The 20,553-nt window shown below is 43.7% G+C and overlaps 1 protein-coding gene across 1 annotated transcript in view; it reads left to right on the top strand.

Annotated features, from left to right (window-relative positions):
- The window catches only part of tshz3b (teashirt zinc finger homeobox 3b), a 43,351-nt gene extending 29,109 nt beyond the window's left edge, over positions 1-14,242 (top strand). Inside the window, exon 2 of the mRNA XM_044030860.1 lies at positions 8,695-14,242. Coding sequence (XP_043886795.1) covers positions 8,695-12,320 — 3,626 coding nt within the window. The 3' untranslated portion in view covers positions 12,321-14,242. The remainder of the gene's footprint in view (positions 1-8,694) is intronic.
- The last annotated feature ends 6,311 nt before the right edge of the window (positions 14,243-20,553 follow it).

The raw sequence follows: 20,553 nt of genomic DNA, 5'->3' as shown, positions 1-20,553 counted from the left end.
GAGGCTGGACCTCAATCCCATTTGTGTTTAGGACTAAGACCGTGTTCAGACTGCATATGTAAACACATCCGATGAGAATCTGATCTTCCTGAGGCGACTGTTCTGGACATGGTCTCGTCTGGTCTTCCACACGAGTTTCTATGGTTACAGGCCACGCCCTCTTCCGCCCACGGTCTGTCGTTGTCTCATCGTTTAACGTCCGTGTCTCTGGATCTAACACGTCTGTCGTCGTCGTTGTTCCAGTCGAGCCGCGACAGACGTGTTCAGATCCTAGCAGTATAAATGTGTCAAAATCCAGATCAGAATCGAAACCACGTCCTTATGTGGTTTGAATCTCTTTGGACAAATCAGATCTTGTGTGTTTTCATCTGTCTTAGTGAAATGTCCTGTCTGCATTTAACCTTTATTCCTTTATGAGGAACCTTCTTAGATTCAGAGCGGACGCTGTTTGTGGTGAAGGTTGGTTAACCTGTGTGTGTGTGTGTGTGTGTGTGTGTGTGGCTTTTGTATGTGTGTGTGTGTGTAAACCATCACTTTGTCATGTCCTCACGACTTTAAAGGGCTTTTTTAGAGCGTTGTGTTACACTTAGATCTAAGTTAAGGGTTAAGGGTTTCGGCATTTACTTGTGATGGTTAAAGTTATGAGTGTCCTCAGTGAGAATGCTGTGTGAGAATGTGTGTGTGTGTCACAAGTCAGACTTGGACTGAAAATAACTTGATAATTAGCTGCCTCACACACACACACACACACCCCACCTGATTCAGCTGCTGGGCACCGTAAGCTGTGGCTGCTCTCTCACTGCACCCCTGACACCACACACACACACACACACACCACACACCTACCTACTACTACCTCCCCACCTTCTCCTATCCCCACCACCACACACACACACACACACACACACACACACACAGTTAAAAGTCAGTGTGTGGGTGTAAAGTTGACTTTCAAACTCATTTGAGAAGAAACGGAGAATCTCCTTTATGCCTAAATAAATACAGCTCTCTCTCTCTCACACACACACACAAACACACACAGACACACACACACAGACACACACACACAGACACACACAGTGAGTGTGTCAGTAGCTGTTCAGCCCACACTACACACTGTTGTATTGGCACTGTAACAGCAGCATGTAAATACACTGTCAGCAGCTCCACAGTTTGAGTGGCACCGGGAGATGATTAGCCAGGCTAACGCTACTCTCTCACACACACACACACACACACGTTTGCGTGCGCTGCTACAGCAGGATCTGTGTTTGTGAATAATTGCAGTATTTCAGTGATGTTGCGACGCCGCTGCAGCCACAGACAGACTCACTAACTGTTGCCACTCCACATCTAATCTCCCCTCTCTCATCCCTCGCTCTCTCTCTCTCTCTCTCTCTCGCCACTACTATGTACTGTATATGCTAATATTATCTCAACCGCTCTGAAAAGCTCATGCGGTTCATTACCACTTATCAGCGCGGGGGGAGAGAGAGTAGCACATGAGAGTGATTCACTCGCAGGTAAAGTACATAAAAGACCTGAGAGAAGTGGAAACTGAATACACGTGAGGTAATAAAACATCTAACTGCTGCAAACACTGTGAGATTAGCGCATTATGCTCATCGCGGCTGTGTCGTAACGCATTAAAGTGACACTTCAGGTGCTTCGACGTTTGTTTGGAACCGGCCGAAAACAACAAATCTACTCACAGATGAAGTCGATGACGTCTTAACAACATGTTAACGGTGTTATTTCACTGTTACATGAACTTTGTCATCAGGAAACTGAAGTTTGTAAAGCACTCACTCACTCACTCACTCTCCCACACCAAAGCCCAGAGAGGAAATCAGTGTGGTCACTTTGTGTCACTGAGGTCAATCTGAATGAAGGATTTTAAAGGCTGAATTCATGAAATCAGACATTTGGACTTAGTGATGGAGGCAGCGGTGGATCTGACGTGTCGCTACGCTGGATAACAGCACGCAGCGAGCCCAAGGATAACTTTGTGTTTCTGACGTCATTCCCAGTTCAGAGTTCCCATCTAAATGGAATGCAGCGCACTACCCTGGTTGCCACGGTAACCTGCTAACAGATCAAAGGAAAGTGAGCGGGGGGGCATCTGTGTGTATTCATTTCTCTGTGTGAGACTCGTGGCTCATTTTACTGATAAATCTGTCACATTTTTTACCAATATCTGTCACATATTTACGATATCTGATACATTTTTACCGATATCTGTCACATTTCTACCGATATCTGTTAAATTTTTACTAATATCTGTCACATTTCTACCGATATCTGTTACATTTTTACTAATATCTGTCACATTTCTACCGATATCTGTGGAATTTTTACCAATTTCTGTCGCATTTCTTTACCAATGTCTGTCACTTTATTACCAATATCTAACATTTTTTACCGATATCTGTCACCTTAGTACTGATATATGTCACATTATTGCTGATATCTGTCACATTTTTACTGATATCTGTCACATTATTGCTGATATCTGTCACATTTTTACTGATATCTGTCACATTTTTACCGATATATCTCACATTTTTACCGATATCTGTGGCATTCTTACCGATATTTACATACATACCTGTCAAGTTTGAATCGTGTCATTTCAAACTGTTGGACTCACTTTTGTGATCAACAGCCAGATGTTCCTTGAATTAATGGAAAAAGCGAGTGGAGAAACAATTAACACGTGATATTCCACTGATGCCGTAAACATGTTACACGTGTGTGTGCGTGTGTGGAGAGTGGTGCAGCCGCTCAGAGGAACAGCTCAATTCGTCAGGCGCCTGGGTCGATGGAACGCCTCCTGGGGATCAATGCCATGCCTCGCCAGTCCCACGGCGCTCGCTGCACACATGTGTGTGTGTGTGTGTGTGTGTGTGTGTGGTCCCTCTTTGACCACTCTCTCTCTGCACACGCACACGCACACACACACGTGCAGTGAGAGAGCACCGCACCAATTTGTCTGTGCATGTCAAATCACAATAATTAAGCTTTATCGATCTGAGATTCAATTAACTTCATTAACGCGGGGCCGCACTGGTGATTGTGGAGGTGAGGGCGGAGATTAGTGTGTGTGTGTGTGTGTGTGCGTGTGCGCTGTATATAAGATGAAAGTGAGAGCGTGAAATGTCATATATGACATAATATACAATACACTGTGGAGATATTTATATAAATGTCACCTATATGTGATTTATTATTATTATTATCACGTACATTTTATGAAGGTTTAGGTTTAAAGAACATGTGAAATATCACAAGTAGGTTTTATACGATATTCATATTTAGATACTAATGTACTCATTTACATGACCCAAAAATATCCCTGCAACATTTCAAAAATAATACAGATATGACTGTAAATGATTGACTACATTGTGCATAAATTTGCTTTCATCATAATTTAGTGTATATTGTGATTTGGGTCACGATAGTTTAATAGTTGTGATAAAATTGGGTCTCGATATAGAAAGTTTATTTCTTATATTATTACATTATTACATTCTCTGTCTGTAATCTTTCTTTATTCTGATTTTGGAGACATGTTTTGTAGATTTTAAAGGTTATTAAGTTTCCATTTATTAGCAATAACCGTTACAATTGGATGATGTGCAACCGATTTAGTCAAAGCTCCGCCCCCAAAACACTAGAGGTTGTTTCGGGTATTTTTTTTTTTAGTATCGTAAACAAAGTTAATATCTATCTTGTTATTACTTATTACTAACATGAATTCATCTTTGTATCCTAGATATTTACTGACTTAAAATCTGATTTTGTTTTACAATAACTGGATCATAATTAGCGCGGTTAAGAAGATAATTATGATGTAAGGTTGTTGGTTTTTTTCACACACACACACAGTGAGAGTCTGTGGTTTGTGCAGAAGTAAACACTGTGGTTGTGGCTCTAAGTGGTTATATAAGCATGATAAAGTGTTTCCTAACGTAACATCTGCACAGTGTAGAGACACTTTCTCACAATCACAGCTTTAGGATCTGACTAAGCATTTATACACACACATATATATACATATACACTGTGTATATATATATATATATATGTGTGTGTATATATACATATATGTGTTTAAACGAGTGTAAATCCAACATTTCTTTTTACTCACTGCAAATAAAAAAGATTTGTAATTTCTGTCACAAACAAATGTGATGATTTTTTTCTTGTTTTTCCTCCTGAAAACGTGATCAAACCAAATCCTCCGCCCCGCTGACAGTTCATCTGGTGCTCGCTCTCTCTCACTCTCTCTCTCTGCTAATTAAAAGAGCACCTGCATACCTGGTGTGTGTTTGGCCCTGACTGCTTGTGTGTGTGTGTGTGTGTGTGTGTGTTCTTGTTTTTCCTACCTCTGTAGGACCTTAGTCCTCATGGAGACCAAAACCTGGTCCTATTGAGGCAGAACCTCATTTTCTGAGGAACTTGGTTAAGTTTAGGACTAAGATTTGAACTGTGGTTACAGGTTAAGGTTAGTGTTAGCTGCACAAACCTGTGTGTGTGTGTGTGTGTGTGTGTGTTTGTTGCTCCATATTTATCTCAGTCAGATTTTCATGAACTTCACAGTCTGGACTTGAGCCATTGGCCTTGGGGATCATCTGTGTGTGTGTGTGTGTGTGTGTGTGTGGCCTCAGTCTTGACTGCCTTCCAAACTCTTCCTCTCTCCTTCTCTCCTCCCTCCTTCTCTCCTTCTTCCTTTCATCTGACAAAACAAACGTGCGACAGAAAACTGCACATGCTCAATTCTCCACAGAAATATTGGTCTTTATCTTTCTCCATGAACGCGATCAACAATCTCACGTCAAGTCTGAACTCGTCTGAAAACTCTGCCCGTCTGTCTGTCTATCTGTCTCTGTCTCTGTCTCTGTTTTTTTTTACCTTCACCTGCTTCAGGTTTACATTTGTAAACACTTGTTCTCTGATATTTCAGCTTCTTAAATGTTCCTGCTTTCTTTCTTTGCACCATTTGACAAAATAAAATAATTCAAAACTGAATCATTTTGCTTTGAAAACGAATCGAGACATTTAAGATGGTCATAGGGTCACATCGTCCAGGTTTGACAAACACAGGTCAAAGTTTTGGACCAAAACTGAGTCAATTATCGAGAAAATAGCTCTATACTATATATTCAATATTCAAACATCAGGTTAAAACGACAGAGGTTTCCTTGAATTAGTAGCAAGATTAATTTAGACATTGTTGTGTTTGTTTTTAGGTGGAAAACAGGATTAAACTTGAAGATAAATATATATATTTATTGCCACAATGAGCTGTAAAGCGTCTGCATGTACAGAACAGATTAGCTGTAGTTTATATAAAGCATCTGAAACAGAACCCAATCATAATTCCTGTATCACTGTGTATCATCCTGTCACGTTTGAAGAATAACAGCATCCCTTTTATGTTTTTATGTTTCCCAGCGAGTGTTTGGTGACACACTGAACACAGCCAGGTCCAAAACACCTACACACACACGCACACACACGCACGCACGCACGCACGCACGCACGCGCGCATTCACGCACGCGCGATATATGTCCCAATTTTACCGATATCTGTCGCATTGTTACCGATATCTGTCCCAATTTTACCGATATCTGTCCATTGTTACCGATATCTGTATCTGTCTACCATATCTGTCCCATTTACCCTGATATTTGTGTCGCATTGTTACCGATATCTGTTGTATGTTTATTCGCGATATCTATCTGCAATGTTACCATATCTGTTGTATGTTTACGATATCTGTCGCAATTTTACCGATATCTGTCCCATTTTACCGATATCTGTCACATTTTACGATATTGTCACACTTTTACTGATATCTGTCCCAATTTTACCGATATCGGTCGCATTACCGATATCTGTCTCTACCCGATATTGTCCCAATTTTACCGATATTCCCGATTTTCTATCTGCATTTTTACCGATATCTGTCCCAATTTTACCGATATCTGTCGCATTTTTACCGACATTTGTCACATTGAGCTTCGATAATAAAAATAAAAACGTATTACTGTGTATCATCCTGTCACGTTTGAAAAATAACAGCATCCCTTTTATGTTGTTATGTTTCCCAGCGAGTGTTTGGTGACACGCTGAACGCAGCCAGGTCCAAAATAAATCCTCACACACACACACACATACACACACAGACTGAGACTGTAATCAACGCTGTGCATATTTTATCATGTCACATAACAACAGCAGGCAGCTGTGGTTCAACCTAAACACACTCGGCTGCCTTTTCATGTCATTGTGTCCATAAATTGTTAACACCAAGAGCAATTAAGCGCCCAAATGTTCACATGTTTTAACGTCGGTTCAGAAAGCGTGGACGTGGATTTGGAAGCACAAGCCGCACCGTTTCCTCCCTGATCCTCCGTATATATACATCACAGGTACACGCGTGTACGATTAAAGGCTGTTCTTATCACACAAAGGCTCGTTTGAAGGGGAGTGTAAGCGTGTGTGTGTGTGTGTGTGTGTTTTAAACATCGATGTTTGGCCTCGGCGAGAGCGTCGAGCTGCCGCATTGTTCTTTTAAACAGCTGTCGTTTTGGCTGATTCAGAACAGATGGCACGTACATGTGGGTCTGCTCGGCTGCGTGTGCGTACGTACGGGCGGAAGGGTGTGTGTGTGTGTGTGTGCGCGCGTGCATGTGTGTGTGTGCGTGTTATAACATCCATAAAACGTTGAAAAGCTGAACTGCATCACGGAGGTTTTTACAAGATCCTTGTACGTCAATAAAGTAAAGGAAGCCACAGTAACTCTCACGCGGTGCAGATTAGGATCAGGTGACCCTGCTGTGTGTGTGTGTGTGTGTGTGTGTGTGTGTGTGTGTGTGAAGGGTTTCAAACGGAGGCTTTTTAAATAATAAAAAATTAAAAAAATTCGACTGAATGCTGGAGCAGACGTGAGCCCCTGAGATCGTCGCCTGAAGGCAAACACTTGTTAGCAGTTACAGTGTGTGTGTGTGTGTGTGTGTGTGCGTGTGTGTGTGTGTGTGTGTGTGACGGGCTCGGGGATATCTGTGTCTCTGTGCATCTGTTTATCCGGCGGCGGTGTCGTATCATCGCCGATGGCAACCAGTGGCTTGACAGTGACAGAGACTCCTCTCTGTTGTGCTGCTGATGCAGAGCTAACGCACACACACGCACACACACACACACACACACACAGGTACACGCACACACACGTCACACCGCTCGGCCGTGGATGGAAGTTGGCGACAGCTGAAGTCCCAGTTTTTTTTTGTTTTTCTCCACCAAACTGCAGCCATTATCTCCTGCTGCTCGTCCTGTCATTGTCGTGGACAACGCGACACACTTTTCACGTATTTACCCGTCTGTGTGTGTGTGCATGTGTGATTGAGTGTGTGTGTGTGATTGAGTGTGTGTGTGCGTGCGTGCCACACCCGTCCCACTGACCAGCTCGCTCTGTGTTTACATACCAGTCTGGGTGAGTGATGATCTGTTACACAGAGGAATGCGAGGCACGGGGCTGCTGATGTTCACACCTACACTCTTCTTCTTCTTCTTCTTCTTCTTCTTCTTCTCCTCCTCTGTCTGTGTAGCTGTGAACAACAAGTTGTTATTCAGAATAACTGAAGTCCGTGATTTCTTAAGGAAATATCGGACTCTTTATTTCGCCTGTCTCACATTTATAATTGTGTATAATTTGAAAAACATGAACTGTGCCTTTAATGTGAAAGCACAGTCACGTAGGATTTAATCTCCCGCTGTTGTTTTACCTTTGTGACTCAAAAACAGAGCAAAACAATTGTGTGATTTCCACTCTGTTCTCCTTAAAGTGGAGGAAACTGAATATAAATTGAAAGCCTGGAGCCCGGCCCCTGAAGCTAAACTGTAAATAATAACTCTAAACTTTTTTCTAATCTCGGGTAATTGAAGCAAATGGCTTTTGCGCGCGGAGGTTTGTCGCAGGCAAACGTACACGCATTCATTTTTATTTACGAGGAAGGCGAGGGCTGAGCGGCGTAATGAGTGAAAACGCATGCTTAATTTAAATGGCGAGTGTGTCTGTTAGGGAACGCATTAGAGTCTGCAGAGGAAGCGTGCCACGTATTAATTGACAGACAGGAACCGCTGTCTCCGAGGTTGATACAAGTAATTTATTACTTCAGAAACGAATGCCACCGCCAGAATGTGCTTCATTAATTTCAAATTTAGTTTTAATTTCAAGCTGTTGCCCCTTGAGAAGAATAAGGTGGCGAGTCCTATTTGAAGACATTTCCCCTTCCCCTCCCTCCATTCTTCTCCTTCCATCCTCCACCTCTCTCTTTATTTTGCTCTCTGATTTTCTGCAATACAGAACAAAGACCCGGGGTGGGCAGGGGGGAGGAGAATGGGAGGGGGTCGGTGACTTGATTCCAATTTGAAAACAATGTGGGGTTCAAAACATGGGGAAGTTAAGACTGAATTACTTTGGCGGTTCGTGACAGGACACACTCGGTCTGCGAGTGTCACCGGATGATTGCTCTCTTTCCTCTGGAGAAAGTGTGAATGCCAGTATCTTGGGTTTCCATCACTCCCCCCGCCGCTCAGTGATGAAACATAAATGTCTGTGAGATATGCTGTCAGTGTATCGCTAACAAATCTCCCTCTGTTTGTTATTCTCTCCGTCTGAACAGCGTACGTCCCCGAAGACGAGAAGGAAGCAGCACTCATGGACGAGGACCTGGACGGAGACGACTCTGCTCAGGAAGGCGACGAACCAGCAGCCAAGTTCCTCTGTCAGGACAAGGACTACCTTCTGAAGGACAGACCAGGATCCACCGGCTTCCACGACTCCCCCAGTGCTGCGGACTTTTCCGGTCAAGAGCTGGACAGCGAGTCTCATGTGAGCGAATCCAGTGACAGAATGTCAGACTTTGAGAGTTCGTCACTTAAGAACGAGGACGATGTCCTCCTCTCTAAAGATCCCTCAAACGCTCTGTCCCTGTCTTCCCCGTCCGTCCTCATGGCCGCTGTCAATGCCACCGCGGCAGTCAGTGGAGATGAGGCCATGTTAGCCACGACAGGATCCGTGGCGGACAGCCTGGAAAAGATGAAGGCTATTTACACCTCTTTCTTGACCAACTCCTATTGGTCCACACTGAATCTGAACCTGAGCCAGCCCCCTGCAGAAAAACCCCCGCGCAGTCACAGCAGCAGCAGCAGTAGCAGCAGCAGCAGTAGCTGTGGGAGTGGCGGCTACGACTGGCATCAGACAGCGATGGCTAAATCCCTGCAGCAGGCCTCGCAGAACCACCACCACAACAGACTGGGCCTGGTTCAGCACCCCGCGGTGGCTGTGTCCACAGCCTCCACAGAACCGAACCTCTTCAGCACCGTCCAGCTGTACCGACAGAGCTCCAAGCTCTACGGCTCCATATTCACGGGCGCCAGCAAATTCCGCTGTAAGGACTGCAGTGCAGCCTACGACACGCTGGTGGAGCTCACGGTGCACATGAACGAGACGGGCCACTACCGCGACGATAACCACGAGACGGACAGCACGGGCGCTAAGCGGTGGTCCAAACCCAGAAAGCGTTCCTTGTTGGAGATGGAGGGGAAGGAGGACGCACAGAAAGTGCTGAAGTGCATGTACTGTGGGCACTCGTTTGAATCCCTTCAGGACTTAAGTGTCCACATGATCAAGACGAAACACTACCAGAAAGTGCCTCTGAAAGAGCCGGTTACACCCGTGGCAGCTAAGATTATCTCCACGGCTCGAAAGAGAGCCCCCATTGAACTGGACATCCCTAGCTCGCCGGACTCTAATGGAGGGACCACACCTAAGCCAATGTCCCTCAGCGACTCTAATGACATTCTCCAGAAGGTTGCTAACCCTTACATCACACCAAACAACCGATATGGACACCAGAATGGTGCCAGCTATGCCTGGCAGTTTGAATCCAGAAAGTCACAGATCCTCAAATGCATGGAGTGCGGAAGCTCCCATGACACGCTACAAGAGCTAACTGCTCACATGATGGTGACTGGACACTTCATTAAAGTCACTAACTCCGCTATCAAGAAAGGGAAGCCCATTATCGAGTCCCCCACCTCAGTCCCAACATCTAATTCAACAATTGAGGAAAAGTTCCAGTCTGTTCCTCTGGCTGCCACAACGTTCTCTCCTCCACCTGCTCCTGTGCCTCCTCCCACCAGCATCTCCCCCACTGCCATGGCTGTGGAGATAAAAAAGGAGGAAAAGGAGGAGGAATGTACTAAGGCGCCCATCGTCAACAACGGTAATATTCTGAGCAAGGAGAAGAAGGCGGGGGCTGAGGAGGAACCAGATGAGAAGTTTGACATCTCTTCAAAATACTCCTATCTGACTGAAGAGGACCTGGATGCCAGTCCAAAAGGGGGTCTTGATATCCTCAAGTCGTTGGAGAACACGGTGACATCAGCCATTAACAAAGCCCAGAATGGTGCTCCGAGCTGGGGTGGATATCCCAGCATCCATGCAGCCTATCAGCTTCCAAACATAATGAAGCTCTCTCTGGGAAATTCTGGGAAGAGCTCTCCCCTCAAATACATGTTCCCTCCAGGGGAGATCCTCTCCCCGAGTGGCAAGAACCAGCCACTGATCTCTCCTCCCAGCTGCCAGACATCTCCTTTACCCAAAAACAACTTCCACGCCATGGAGGAACTTGTCAAGAAAGTGACAGAGAAAGTGGCTAAGGTGGAGGAGAAGATGAGAGAGCCCAGTGGGGTCGTGAGGGGATCTCCTCTGAGACACGGCACGCCCTCACCTTGCAACAGTGAGGCGGGGGACTCCGCACGAGGAGAGTCTCCAAAAGCAAACCGAGCAGAGGGGTGTAAAACACCTGAAAATACAAACGGAGGGGAGAAGGTTGTAGGAAATGGAGCCAATCACGGAGAATCAAATGGAGACATTTCCATAAAAGAGTCTGTGGAGAACGGAGTAGAGTCATCGGCCGTGACTTCACCTCAGTCTTCCTCGTTAGCGGGCAGCACTGCTATCATCACAGACCATCCACCTCCAGAGCAGCCATTCATCAACCCTCTCAGCGCGCTGCAGTCTGTAATGAACGTCCACCTGGGGAAGGCGGCAAAACCAGCCTTACCTTCCTTAGACCCCATGAGCATGCTGTTCAAGATGAGCAACAGTCTGGCAGAGAAAGCAGCGGTGGCAGCTTCAACCCCACCAGCACAGACCAAAAAGCCCAGTAACGATCACTTGGATCGCTACTTTTATCAACAGCATCTAAACAACGACCAGCCCATCGATCTCACCAAAGGCAAACACGCTGACAAAAACGGCAGCGGTGGTTCGACAACACTCTCTTCAGCTGCTTCCACCCCGTCCTCGCTTCCTCCCCCGTCCACCGTCACCATGACCAAAGCTTCAGCTGCAGTAGCCTCCTTCATGTCCTCCTCCCCTTTGAGGGAAAACGCCCTGTCGGACATCTCCGACATGTTGAGGAACCTGACAGAAAGCCAGGCTCTCTCCAAGTCCTCCACGCCCACCAGCCAGTCCGAGCGCTCCGACATCGAAGGTATCACACAGGACGATACGGAAGACGTCCTGCCCTCCCAGAAACGTAAAGGTCGCCAGTCGAACTGGAACCCTCAGCACCTTCTCATCCTGCAGGCCCAGTTTGCGTCCAGTCTGAGACAAACAAATGACGGCAAGTACATCATGTCAGACCTGAGCCCACAGGAGAGAATGCACATCTCTCGTTTCACTGGCCTCTCAATGACCACGATATCCCACTGGTTGGCTAATGTCAAGTACCAGCTAAGGAGAACGGGTGGCACCAAGTTCTTGAAAAACTTGGACTCGGGCCACCCGGTGTTCTTCTGCAGTGACTGCGCGTCGCAGATCCGCTCGCCGTCCACCTACGTCAGCCACTTGGAATCCCACTTGGGCTTCCGTCTGCGAGACTTGGCCAAGCTTTCCGGGGAGCAGCTGCTCAGCCAGATTTCGCAGCACCATCAACAGCAACGCCACACCAAAGGACTATCTGAAAAGCTGCTCTCCAGTCTCCACTTGTCCACCCACCCTTTACCGTCCTCTCTACCCATCTCCCTTGCGTCTTCCTTGACCACCTCCCTGTCCTCGACTAAATCCCCACCGCCGTCCCCCGGCGACGACAACGACGACAGCGGGGCCACGTACCAGTGCAAGCTCTGCAACCGGACTTTTGCGAGCAAGCACGCTATCAAGCTTCACCTGAGCAAGACTCACGGGAAGTCGCCCGAGGACCACCTCATGTACGTGTGTGAGCCGGACAAACAGTAGCACCGGCTGCGGACAAAAACACGCTGCACTCTTTCGTAATGGCTCACTGTCTTTTTGCTCTTTATCCTTTTATAGACTTTTCTTGGGAAGAAAAGAAAGGATTCATAATGTGACGGAACTGCACAAAGACGCCATACAACTACTGCTTTACATTTTTTGGCACATGGTTTTCAATTTTGTGTTTTCTTTCGTGTCAGCGTGAGGTCGACTCACTCTGGTCTAAACCACTCGGATCTCCGACGATCCGAGTGCGTGAAGTGATCTCCTCGACAGGACCAGTGAATTTTTTTTCCGCTGTCGCTGAGAAGACGCAGTGAATGAAGGTTTTAAAAAAAGAAAAAGAGATTCTAAAAATGAACTGTGTGTATTTTGTGTACATGGAAATTAAGTTCCTTTTATATTTTGGCATCACGGGGGTGTGATACGCTGCATGCATAAATGAAAACAGTTGAGTTGAACTTTTTCTAACTAAACCTGGTGCACTTTTCATGATTTTGTTTTTCCCTTTTCATGTTTTCACTCTTCTGCTCGCTCTATTGTTGTTTTGTTTATTTTTATTATTATTTCTATTTGTTTTTTGTTTTTTTTTAATGAACATTTTCGTGCTGAGGTCAGCGTTTAAGATTTAACCCTCTGAGTACGTCAAAGCACTTCTACACCTACGATCCAAACACGAGAGACCGAAGATTTGGGATTGGGAATAAGTGAAGCTATTGTGAGAATTCACGTGTCGGCGATTCCTGTTTGAGGTGAAAGAGAAAAAGTTGTGGTGGTGCGAGGTACTGACACAAAGTCAGTTCTGTGACTGTTCGTAAAATATTACAATGACACAAAACAAACGTTTTATCAGAGATTGGGATTATAAAAACAAATCATTTTTCATCTAATGACGACCTCATTTGTGGTGCATCTGTCAATTTAGTCAATGGATCTTTTGTGTTTGCAGAAGTGGTGAAAATTTACGAGTTTCCTTGAATGGATCTCGTAGCTGCTGCCGGAGAATTGGTGAATAACAAATGGAGTGCCCTTCCCTTGAATATAGTTATTTATTTTATTATTAAATAGCTAACATACGTTGTGTCCCCTCTGGCAGCCGTGTAGCTTTGTGTCAGTGCCTCACACAACCACACTTGAAAAAGCCTGAACTAATCTTTTCACACATGTCTGGAAGACGCTCACAGGACTCGACACAAGCACATTGTAGCAATGTGGTCAAAATGTGGTATGAAGAAAAAAGAAAAAGGAAAATCTTAAGTCTTTTACTTTGGTCGATCAGGGACCTTTGTTCATTCAGGTCTGTGTAAAATATGTAAATAAAAACCTATAAAAAAAAAATAATTCCTGTCTAAATTATGCATCATTTCTATATTTTTAATTTAAAAGGATTATGACTATCTGCTGGTGCACAGTATATGAGGACATAAATGAAATTGTTTTGCACAATAGTTTTATAAATGTGTTATTTAATCAAAATGGGGGGAGAAAAAAAATGGTAAGATAACAAAGGGATGACGCCGGGTGATTCTTTTCATTCTGACTCGTGCTCAAAGGGTTAAAGACACTTCTGTTCATGTGCCGCTGTATGAACACTAAAAAGATATTAAAGGTTGTACAAAAAAAAGATGTTACTTTATGAAGATATTTCACTTGTAAACTGTTATTTATAAGCACTCTTGGTTGTTTCATATTGGTGAATGCCTTTTTGATGATGATTATTATTATTTTGTTTTGTATTTTTTGTTGTTTGTTTCTTTTTTTCCGTCTTAATTGCTCTGCCATGATTCCACACTGCAGCTTTATCTTTTACGGGATATGAAAGGTAACCATGGTTACGCTAACCCCCTTGAGTGACAAGTCCTGCTACGTGTCTGGCAGTTCATTTGCTGAAGTAAACTGACAGCTGCCAGTGTCGAGAAATATTTAAAAAAAAAAAAAAAAAAAAAAAAAAAAAAAATAAAATCCTTATGTGTAAAATATTGGCATGTAAACAGCAGCACAGATGGTGTGATGCATCCTGCGCTGTTTGTCTTTTTCATTTGGTTTTTCTGTTGTTGTTGTTCTTGACAATGAGCTCCCATTATATGACTTCATATAACCTTGTTTTCTACTGCAGCATTAAAAAAAGGAAACAGTTTTTTGCAATAATGTGTCTGTGTGTGTGTGTGTGTGTGTGTCAGCGTGTGTGTGTGCGTGTGGATCTTTGTGTCGCGGCTATCAATTATGGGCTGTGCTGTTCAGTCCTTAATGAGCACATTAGACTGGGAGTGTGTCAGCGAGTGTCTGTGACGAGCCGCAGACGAGTTTACTGTGAGTGTTAGCGGCGGGGGAGGCTAACGCACACACACACACACACACACACACAGAGGAGTCTGCTTTCATTTGGACAGAGTAAACAAAGCTTCATCTCCAACAGGAAGCAGCTAAACTTAACCCGTTCCTCCGGAAATGAGGTTCTGTCTCATTAGGACCAGGTTTTGGTCGACTGGTCCCAAAGAGGGAGAAAATACAAGAACACACACACACACGCTGTCATTGTTGGACACGGGTCAAGGGTCAGACGAGGTCAAATCATGTAAAAGTCAGTTTATGGTTGAAATCACTTACATTTATTATAGAGCTTTTCCATGACGTCATAGCTGCTCCTCCTCCTCCTCAATGTGGGCGGAGTCGTCACAGCATGTGGTTCTAACAGACTCCTCTGTTAAATATTGACATTTTACACGTTTGCTAAATGTTGGCGATGAACGTTAATGTCTTCAGGATTTTGAAGTCTTTTTAACGTTGATCTACATTTGGACATTGTTGCCTTTGACGTCGCGCTCACGACTCTTCAGTGACGACGCTCTCTGACCAATCAGTGGCCGCCGCTCTGTTGATGTCACATTTTAGCATTTAGCAGGGGCTAACTAAAAGCAGCAGGTTCTATCACTGATGGAGGCGCAACATTAGCGATTTAGCCCTGGAATAACCTCAGGTGAGCTAAATGCTAACATTGAAAGACACATAAAAGTCACATAAACATCGATTGAACATAAATGTAGACGAGCAGAGTAAATATTATGAAACTATGAATTCAGCAGTGATTTCATCTGCTCTGTTTTCCAGTAGTTTTCCGTAGTAGTCACTTAGCTGATATCTTAGCTACTAATTTTGCTGTAATCAGTAATTCTTTGAAAGGTTTTCGAGGTAATTGATGTGTGGTCCAGTAAGTGAGTCAATGAAGACATAATATTATCTCACAGCACAAATACAACACACGTTCTGTCCCGAGCAAATCCTATCTGAGCCGCGTCTCGTTATAACAGGATTGTTTTCTTTTAGTTTAAAGTCAGTTTGATTGATCATCTGCAACAAGAACTTTATCTCTCAGTTAATCAACGTTTGAAGAACCTGAACCTCAGACACCTCCAGACTCATTATGACCAGAAACTTTGTCTTTATGAGTCGCCACAGATCCAAAACTCCTTTTTATGATCAAATCACAGAGGTTTCATATCAGCAGAATAACAAAGGAACTTAAATAACATGAAAACGTACAAAACCGTTGAATAAAATGTGTCTTAAAATGAAATTTAAATCAAATACAACAACAATAGTGGCACCTGACCCTCCTGCTGATTTTGACAGAAAGTCACTCATGAAATGATTACTTTATTTCCTGTTATGGAGGGATTAGCGTATTAAATAAAGAAAAAAGCTCCTCCAACGGCCATATGGACATAATCTGTGTAAGGCAGTGATTCTCAGTCCTGGTCCTGGACCCTGTTTCCCTGCTCCAACAAACACCTGAGTCAAATAAATGGCTCGTTACCAGACTGTTTTACAGAGTTTACTGATGAGCTGACGATTTGAATCAGGTGTGTTGGAGCGGGGAAACATCTGAAACATGCAGGGAGGACCAGGACTGAGAAACACTGGTGAGAATGTTGATTCAGTCATATTTCTGCACGTCCAGCTAACATGGGAACATTGTACAGTTTATGAAGTGGAGTCTTTTGTTTATCTTTAAAAGCTAAAATCAGTTTGTGAAGGTGACACGCTTTAAAATAAACACACACACACACACACACACACACACGTGCACAGCCAGGTATAGAGGGACTTCATCCACAGTGACGAGGTGTCACAGTGTGTGAAAATGTCAGCCGTCAACAGCCTGACACCATATTTAAGGCTCTCATTAGCCTCAAAGAAAATATGCGTGAAATTGAAGAGTAAGAAAGTCGTTTTCTCTTTCGCTCTCTCTTCACATGCAGCAGGAAGAGACGACGGCTTATTAAGGTTCAACAATAATGTGCAGGAGACACACACACACACACACACACACACACACTGTGACCCAGTGTAATCATAACGTGCACTAAACTGCATTCGTTACAGTCAGTGAAGTAAAATGAGTAAACGCTGACCTCCACACACTGATTATCTTCAGACAACAACAACAACAACTTTCTCCTCCTTTTAAATCATTTATTTAAAGTCTCTTCACGCATTATTTATTTATTTATCTATTTATTTATATATATATATGTTAGAAAATAGTGTCTGAAAACATGGATAAAATGACACACCAAACCCCATAGAGAAAATCAGTGATTTTAGCACAGGAGCTGCTGGTCCTCTGCTGCCTCGTGTGGTCACTTTGTGTCACTGAGGTTAATCTGAACGTAAGGCTTTCAAACACCGAAGTCACAAAATAACATATTTGAAGTCAGTGATGGAGGCATCAGTGGATCAACAACTCATGTGTGTGTGAGTTTTCTCAATGGGGTTTGGTGTGGGAGAGTGAGGGAGTGGCTTCTAACGTCCGTTTCTTCTCAGCAAAGACTCTTAAATGATGACTTTCAGTGACAAACATATTCTTGAGAGATTATATTAGTTCACATCTCAAATCTGCTTTTTCCTGTTTGTCATTTAAAGAAAGAACTTTCCCTCTGAACACTGTGGAGTGTATTATTGCCAGAGTGTGATTTAGATTTCGCCCGCGTGGCTGTGAGTGAAAGAGAAAGAGAAAGAGAAAGAGAAAGAAAGCCCAGGTGAGCAGAGGAGAATGGGGAACAGAGAAAGGAAATGAAGAGAAAGTGAGGAGGACAGGACTCTCTCCTGACGTGTCTTTGTGTAAGCAGAGCGCTCGCTTGTACCCCGGCTTTATTTATGTTATGCCGCGTGATTCCATTGTGCGCCGCAGAGCCAGCGAGCTTGTACTCGCCTTGTGTTTCCCTCCCACCGGCCTCGTTCTTTAGATGAAGCGATCTGGATGTGCGGCGCACCTCGCTCAGATGCATGTGAGCGCCTCACTATTGTGGAGGCTCCTCTCCGTGTTCCTGGACGATTGTGACGGTTGCTTTTGTTGCCGGCTACAATGAGGGTGTGGTGTGTTGGCACATGGACAGCACCTTCCTTCCTTCCTTCCTTCCTTCCTTCCTTCTCCACCACTTCTATTAAGATGTTAATGTTCACTTGTTTCACGTCAAAGTCCGTAACGTGGTCCTGACGCTTTGACACAGACAAACGTCGTGTGATGGCGTTTAATTAATAATCTCACATGTTCGTGTGTTACACGACACTGAAGTTCATGAGCACTTTAATGAAGAGGCGACGCATTCACGTCACATTTGATCAAAGTCACGACTTCCTGACTTATTTTATTTTGTGAATGAATTCAAGCTTTTGATTTGATTGTTTTCGTTTTTCAATCACTACAATAAAAAACTTCAGTTTAATGATCATTTATTTCTATCACACCACATTTTTCATTTGCATGATTTATGATTTAACAATTCCTTTAATACGGAAGTCTATTAAGGACACGTAAAAAAATAAAAAAACAGCATCAACAGCAAGTCAGAATTCTGAGATTAAAGTCAGACTTTAGTTTCACACCACAACAAAAAGTAGTTTGTAAAATATAAATTATATTTCTATTCATTTTTTAAAAAATAAAGTTGAATAAATGAGTAAATCAATCAAAGCCGTTGCTTCTTCCTGGTGAAAACATCATACAGTAACCTGTCGCTGTGATTGGCTCATTCAAAGAAGATCAGTGGAACGTGAGTGGACAATGACAGACTGAACCAGGAACCAGGTCTCTGCACTTCCTGCTCACTCTCTCGAAACAAAACACACGGAGGAAACTCAAGAGTTTGAGGTCGAAATCACGTGGAAGATTAAATCATCTGAAGAGAAATATGGGATTAAATATGAGGAGGAAATGCAGAAGGAAAAGAAGAAGAATTCAGACGCAAACGGTCGTTAAAGGTGAGTTTGTCTCGTTCTGACACCAGACATTTTTAAGTCTTTTTAACTCTCTGACCAATCAGTGACCTTCAGTGTGATGATGTCACCTCGTCAGAGCAGGAAGTATAAAAACAGCAGGTTCAGTCACTGATGGAGAATAAAAACCTTAAAAACAGGAATAAAGTCTGTACATTTATCACATTTATCACATTTTACTAACAAACCAAACGTGATCTAATGCACGTGTTAAACATCAAAGAAGCTTTTCCTCTGTGTCTTTTAGCCGTGAGCTCATTAGAGAGCGCTCACGATGCTAACATTAGCAGGTCTTGATTTGCTAATGTTGTCTCAGATCACACGAGTTACTGGCAGACGTTAATTCTGCCTGAGCTCCTGTGAGGAGAAGAGGAAGCTGCTGCTGCTGCTGCTGAAGCTGCTGCTGCTGCTGCTGCTGAAGCTGCTGCTGCTGAAGCTGCTGCTGCTGCTGAAGCTGCTGCTGCTGAAGCTGCTGCTGCTGCTGCTGCTGAAGCTGCTGCTGCTGAAGCTGCTGCTGCTGAAGCTGCTGCTGCTGCTGAAGCTGCTGCTGCTGCTGCTGCTGAAGCTGCTGCTGCTGCTGCTGCTGAAGCTGCTGCTGCTGCACATCAAAGTCAAACATCACACGCAGCTGCGAGGTAGAACCATGACATTTACTCGCTTTTACAATCAAATATTTAAAGAATCGTTTGCAGGGTTAAGTGTGAGGTTCGGTGCTGTGGAGCTGCTGCTGTGAAGTCTTTCTTTAGTGCATTAAGAGCAGAGAGACATATCAGCTGTAGAAGTTACTGTTATTATACATAGGTCACAGGTTATTTGGGGTATCATGTATCGATAACACTTTTAATATCAAATAAAAAATACTTATTTATACACTTTTGATTCTATTGAATCGTTTAAAAACTAAAAATATCAAACAATCGATCATTAGTTGAGGTTTTCTGACGTGTGGTGGCATGAGGTCACTGACACAGACCTAAAAACGCAACACAAGAAAACAAATCAAACTGTATTCACGTTTTAATAAAATCGACGACTGCTAATGTTATTTTCCTTGAAGTTACAGAGTTTTGAAGCCTGAAAGATGGAAGTTTGTAAACCGCTCACTGATTTTCCTCTCTGGGCTTTGGTGTGGGAGAGTGAGTGCTTTACAAACTTCCGTTTCCTGTTGGAAGAGTCTGTGTAACAGTGAGATAAAGACGTGAACACGTTCTCAACATATCGTAGACTGATTTTCTTAGTTCGGCCTGTTGTTATGAGGCTAAAATCGGTGTTTTTAGCTGTAATTCCAGCTCTAAACAGGGTTTTAAATTATTCAACGTTTGTATAATTTGATGGACTGATTCCACCTTTGAGCGGCGTGATATACGAGTGCGTGTAAATGTTTATTCATTAATGGGCTGTCCACGGTGATACGTGTTTGTGAGTGAGTGCAGTTTCCCATACACGTCTGAAAAAGTGACAACGCATAAAACACGGAAGCTTATTTAGCGCCGGCTTTATAAATGAAAAGAAGACAATGTTGTCCCCCTTCATGTGTTAAGTGTCCGGCCTACCTTCTCACAGACGATACAATGATTGGTTCTAAAAGTGTCACCTGTAATAAATCACGGCGAGCGGTGATGTGCAGCGTGGAGGGGCTGCGGGGCGGAGGCTGTGGGCAGCGGCGTAAATTACATCTGCATATCCAGCGCTGATTAAAACGTTTGCCCGTCCAATCTGCATTTTACGCTCCGGTCTGTGTCTGCGACAGGAATCACTGTGGAAGTTTGACGACGTGCTTTCACACGATACGCTTCATTTTAAACGACATATTACAGATACATGCAACGTGTAGTTATTTATTTTAATCTGGTGTAATCTGGATTCTGATCATGTCAGCGAAACATGTTAGTTTGTAAAATGGGACGAATATAATATTTATTATAAAATGACACAACATGGCTGCCATTGGTGGGATCAA

This window comes from Solea senegalensis, linkage group LG7, assembly GCF_019176455.1.
Source record: "Solea senegalensis isolate Sse05_10M linkage group LG7, IFAPA_SoseM_1, whole genome shotgun sequence".
NCBI lineage: Eukaryota > Metazoa > Chordata > Actinopteri > Pleuronectiformes > Soleidae > Solea > Solea senegalensis.
The sequence above is the reverse complement of the archived record's forward strand: the minus strand, read 5'-3'. Positions and strand labels throughout refer to the sequence as shown.